Genomic DNA, 5,666 nt, shown 5'->3' with positions numbered 1-5,666 from the left:
TTAAACATAAAAAGTAAACAAAGAAATGTTATGACGTAAAATGGTTTTCAGATGTATGCAAATTTGTGACATTGACGATGTTTATTTATTTGCTCATTCTTTACTGACTTTTGCTTTGGAACCAATTGGGTCTTCATGAGTATCCCATAATCTATATAAATAAATATAACTCAATATAACCATCTGCATGCAAATTCTTGATATATTACATTGCAGTTTGCAACTTTTATGAACAAGTGCAAATGGTGCAATCAAGTGCAAATCAATCAACTGAGAAAATAAAATTTTTGAAAACTATTTGAAAAGCTGCAGTGTGATGTGCATCCACAAGATGGCAAAAATATACAACAATTACTGAAAAATGAAGCGCATAGATGCTGTAGCTCATGTGCTGTGTTCGCAATGACGTAGTACTACCCAAACTACTCTTACTGCTTCTGCCATCTGTGTATATGGCAGAAATAGCACGAGTGGTATGGTAGTATGCATATGCGACCTCAGCCATGGTGAAGTTCCTTGAAATTAATTAGAAAGATTCCATTGATTGTACATAATAAATCAAATCCCTTTGGCACTCATACATTATTAAATTAAGTATTTAAACATGCAAAAGATATTTAAAGCAAAATAATAAAATTATTTAAGTGTGTAATTGTATACCAGGTTCTGGCAAAAATTATTTTTTTCTGTTTATTTTGTTCATTTGTGTTATCTCATTTTACAGATTATACTTTGACAGAGAGTTCCTCATGAAATCGGGACAATTGTGACACGATAAACTCTGTCAGGACCATAGATAAATACAGATAAATCCTGAGCCCCTCAATCATACTTCCCATTAAATTTTGACTTGTCCTTGTCCCAACTTTAAAAAAAAATCTGGTTTACAGTGAGGGACTTACAATGGAAGTGAATGGGGCCAATCCTTAAACATTCAAATACTCACTGTTTCAAAAGTATAGCCACAAGAAGTAAACAATATTTGTGTTCACATGATTTTAGTGACAAAAATGCTTGCTGATGTTTTCTGTTGCCATGATGACATAATGCCAAAAACACTAAAACGACTGTAAAAAGACAATTTTACAGACCAAATAATACACAAATGTATCAGACGAATTAATGTAACTGCTTTTCATTCACTTCTAAGTAAGTGCCCACTGCAACTTTTTTTTTTTTAAAGAAAAGTAGGGACAAGTCGATGTTACTTTTGTCGTAACATCAACTTTATGCCACAAATGCTGTTGATAGAGCTTTACTTGTTCTGGTCCAGAAATATTCCTTTAAATTTCACACCAAACCTGCTTAAAGTAGCAAAAAAAGAATTGCTAACTGAAGATAGTGATTGCATCATCATTTTAAATCAATTATTAATTGTAACAGTAGTAGATATCACTTCAGGTCTCTTAACTAGAGAATTGATTTGAAGACTGTGCAAAGACTGAATAATGACCATTCTCTATTGTTTTGAAACAGGGCACAATACACTGCTTTACTGATTGCATCACACTGCCCCCATTTAGCTAAAACGCACTTGTTCTCCCCTTATCCCAATACTGTTGTTTCACAACAACCATCCCCTGATCCTCCACAAGGAGAATAGAGTGGAAATCCATTTAAAGAATTCAAACCAGTCGTTAAACACTTATCACAGTCAGTGTTTGTGCTCATACATGGGAGTACAGTCGGTTCCAAGGTCAGTTCAAGACATGATGTGTTTGTTCAGCTGTGCAAGGAGCAAGCTGTCATTTTGCATGAGAGAACGCCACCAATTGCTCCATTTAACATTTAAAGGGATAGTTCACCCAAAAGTGAAAATTCTCTCATTTACTCATCCTCATGCCATCCCAGATGTGTACGACTTTCTTTCATCTGCAGAACACAATTGAAGGTTTTTAGAAGAATACTTCAGCTTTATTGGTACATACAATGCAAGTGAATGGTGACCAGAACTTTGAAGCTCCAAAAAGGACATAACGGCAGCATACAAGTCATTCTTTAAACTCCAGCGGTTAATTCCATGTATTCAGAAGCGATTTGATGTGTCAGTGAAAAACAAATCAACATACAAGTAAATTTTTATCATAAATTCTCCTCCCTAGTTACTACCCATTATGTGGCAATGTGCACAAAGGAGGCAAAATGCCAAAAACAAAAGAAGAATGGGAAAGTGAAGTGGAGATTTATAATAAAAAAATTCAAAGTGAAAATTCCTTCATCATTTATTCACCCTCATGCCATCCCAGATGTGTATGACTTTCTTTCTTCTGCTGAACACAAAATAAGATTTTTAGAAGAATATCTCAGCATTGTCGGTCCATTGTTGGTCCACTGCAAGTGAATGGTGGCCATAAATTTAAAACTCATAAAAGGACATAAATGCAGCATAAAAGTAATTCATACAACTCCTGTAGCATGCTTTCAGAAGTGATATGATAAGTGTCAATGAGAAACAGGGGGGAGTACGTTGTGAGAATTGTAATTTTTGGTTTAACTATGCCTATAACACCATGAATATTAACAAACAGTATGCATTACTCATCAATCTAGGAACATAATATTGGCTTCCTTCTAGAGCATGAAAAATCATGTATCCATAATACTGTACAACTTTTGCATCAGTATAGCAAAATTCTTGATGTGCCTTTTAGTGGTTTTGCAATGCTGATAATAAATTGAATGATCATAATAAATGAAATAGCATCACTAAAAGCAGAAATACTGCACTATAAATATATAGATAGCATTATATACTTTATTGGTTTAATTTAAAAACAAGACTTCATTAAACAGATAAACAATGGACAGATTAATATCTAAGAACATTTCTATTTTATTGGAAAATAATAAATAATTTATCTCACAGGTGAACAAGTAGTGTATTGAATGCCTGTATTGTTTGGCCAAAGTGCTTCATATATGTATTTAAAAACACAAATACAAATATGAAATGATATATTCTTGCATTATAACTTTTGAGAAATAAGTATCTGCTCCTAATATCATTTGCATCAATCTATTTCTTAATCTCATAAATCTCAGACTTTATTTGCAATTAATAAATACTGTATCTATCTACTTAGCGATAAAAAACAACAGTACACAACATGGATAAAATTATGCATTGCAGTTTCATTGTACAGGTTAAAATACAGAACATAGCATAGAATCTAATGCTTTTGGACATAACAACACACACTCTCTAAAACATAATTCCACAATAAGCAGATTTGATGAAGTCCAGACAATTGCCCTAATTTGACACAATTCCTGCAATTGAGAATATCAACACTGAGTAAGCGGTCCTCTGCAACACATGCAGTACTACGGATAATGTCATAGTTGACCTAAACTGTTGATTCCATCTCCGTGTGGACAGTATCCTCCAATTTCTTCTGATCACCCCATCCTACAACATGCCTGTGGGACTTTTCTTTACTCGAGGGCAACTCTGGCTTAGTTCTTTTGGTCGGATCACAACAAAGCTTAGGGCCGCACTGACTCCGACAAGAAAGCTCACAGCGGGAGTCACAAGATTCTTCAGTAATAGAAGAAAACTCTGGTTGAACAGTAGTAGCATGGATGCCCTGATCATGGAAGAAGTCTTTAATGCGTTTTGCTATGTCCATGTATGAGGATGGATCTGCACATTTGATGTGAACAGTGGCAATAATGCGACTCCCAGCCAATTGCCAGATGTGCAGATCATGGACAGCAAGAACACCATCCAGACTCCTTAGCTTACCATTCAGTTTGTGCATATCAATCTGTTTTGGTACTGTTTGCAGGAGGATGAGAGCCGACTCCTTCAGAAGAGGGAAAGTTGTGTAGAGTAAAATCAACACCATTATTACACATAGTGTTGGGTCCAGGTAAAGCACCCAGCACGGCCCAGCTACAGAGACAGTTCTGGGGTCCCTGTTGGAGGATAGTTTGGAAATGCTCAGGACGGTGGTATTAACATGCTGGTGTTTGGTGAAGTGGCTGCTACGGCAGGGATTGAAGCAGATACCGTCGCTGTGGCAAGGCGTCCACACAAAAGTAAAAATCAAAGCATTGAATACCACAACGACGGAACCTAATGCATCACCCAACACGTGCAGGAACACCCCACGCATGTTCAACTGGGAGGCTGACTCCGAACTTTGATCCAGATCCTCCAAAGAGCCATTGGCAGTGATTCTGAAATCTATGTTGTCTGTAAAGCAGAGAAGAAAAAAAAGAATATATATATATAACATGTCCAATTATTTAAACTTAAATTGAAATTACATTTTCAATTATATCATGTGCAAAAAAGTAAGACGCTAGTAATAATAATTAGTTACATTTCATGACTTTTCCTGCAGTGGATAAAGATTTTTCAAAATCATTATATAGAAATTGAACTCAGAAGGGGCCATTTCTAGTTTCTAATGTTTTAAATCTGAGCAAAACTATGCACCTATAATTCATTTTCATTACCTTTTAAGACTGCATTAAGTTGAATTATTTTTCCCAGGCCTGGAAATCATAATTTTTATGTTTGAGCATAAATAGAAAAATGAAGATTCACTATTGCTAATTTCCATGACCTTTTAAAATTTTATGAATTTCTATGACTGCAGGTGTGGAAATCAATTCGAAAGCTTCAGCATAAAGACTCACTATTGATAATTTTCATGATCTTTTATTATTAATTTCCATGACTTTTCTGATTTTTTAATTTTCAAGGCATTCCTAGGCCAGGAAAATGCCATTTTAAAGTTTGAGCAATGGGAAACTTTATTGATAATTTCCATGATCTTTTAAGATTTTTATTAATTTCCATGACTTTACCAGGCCTGAAAATCATAATTTTATAATTTAAGTATAACTAGACAAATTATGATTCACTATTAATTCCCAAAATAATTTTTTATGTTTTTTATAATCTTTAATCAAGTAAAATAACCTTTTTTTTTTTTTTTTTTTAAGTTGTATTCATTTAATTTAGTTAAACATTACACCAATACATTTGATGGATGTTTGTTATGAAAATGACATGCATAAATATAAAAAATAGGCTTTATTTATTTTCTTTTCTTTTTGTCAAACAGCCTACCTGATGTAGATTCAGCAGGTTGATCTTGTGAAATGATGCTGTTTATCATGAGATTGTACACCTCTTCATGTGCCTTTGATTTTTCATAATCTCTGCGCTTCCTCTTGTGAACATGAGAGTGTCCACCACCATGTGAGTGCCCCCCATGAGAGTGCCCATGCCCACCAAACCCTGCGTGTCCATGGAACAGGAAAAGACCAAGCAGGTTCACCAGGAGACCAGCAATGCCAACCCAGATGACCACGCGTGGATTCTCGATCTCGTGTGGTAAAGTGTAGCGCTCAATGGCTTCTAGTAAAATAGTGAAGCAGAGGGCCGTCAAAAACACAGCGTTAACTAAAGCTCCCATCACTTCTGCGCGGATCCATCCGTAAGTGTTTTTACTTGTGGATCGAGTTGACTGCGCAAAGCTCACGGCGATCAGCGCAACCGCCAAGGCAATTACATCCGACAGCATATGAAAAGAGTCAGACAACATTGAGAGAGACGCCGTTATTCTGCTAACCACAACTTCAACGATACAAAATCCAAGAGTTAGAGACAGCATGCACAGCAGCCGTGTCCGATTATGTCCCAAACCCAT

At 35.6% G+C, this 5,666-nt stretch overlaps 1 protein-coding gene across 1 annotated transcript; it reads right to left on the bottom strand.

Annotated features, from left to right (window-relative positions):
- Positions 1–2,841: 2,841 nt before the first annotated feature.
- On the bottom strand, positions 2,842–5,666 carry slc30a1b (solute carrier family 30 member 1b). Its single transcript, XM_052153725.1, has 2 exons — positions 5,084–5,666; positions 2,842–4,198 (listed from the first exon to the last, which is right to left on the bottom strand). The coding sequence occupies exons 1-2, from the start codon at positions 5,664–5,666 to the stop codon at positions 3,348–3,350; spliced, it is 1,434 nt and encodes a 477-aa protein (XP_052009685.1). The 3' UTR covers positions 2,842–3,347.

The sequence above is a fragment of the Xyrauchen texanus genome, chromosome 22 (genome assembly GCF_025860055.1).
Source record: "Xyrauchen texanus isolate HMW12.3.18 chromosome 22, RBS_HiC_50CHRs, whole genome shotgun sequence".
Classification (NCBI taxonomy): domain Eukaryota; kingdom Metazoa; phylum Chordata; class Actinopteri; order Cypriniformes; family Catostomidae; genus Xyrauchen; species Xyrauchen texanus.
Note: the sequence above shows the minus strand (reverse complement) of the source record. Positions and strands in the feature narration are given on the sequence as shown.

Coding starts and splice junctions, on each gene's coding strand:
- slc30a1b (XM_052153725.1), bottom strand. CDS start 5,666: ATGGGTTTGGGACATAATCGGACACGGCTGCTGTGCATGCTGTCTCTA. Junction 4,199..5,083: donor ACCTGCTGAATCTACATCAG/GTAGGCTGTTTG, acceptor TCTGCTTTACAG/ACAACATAGATTTCAGAATC.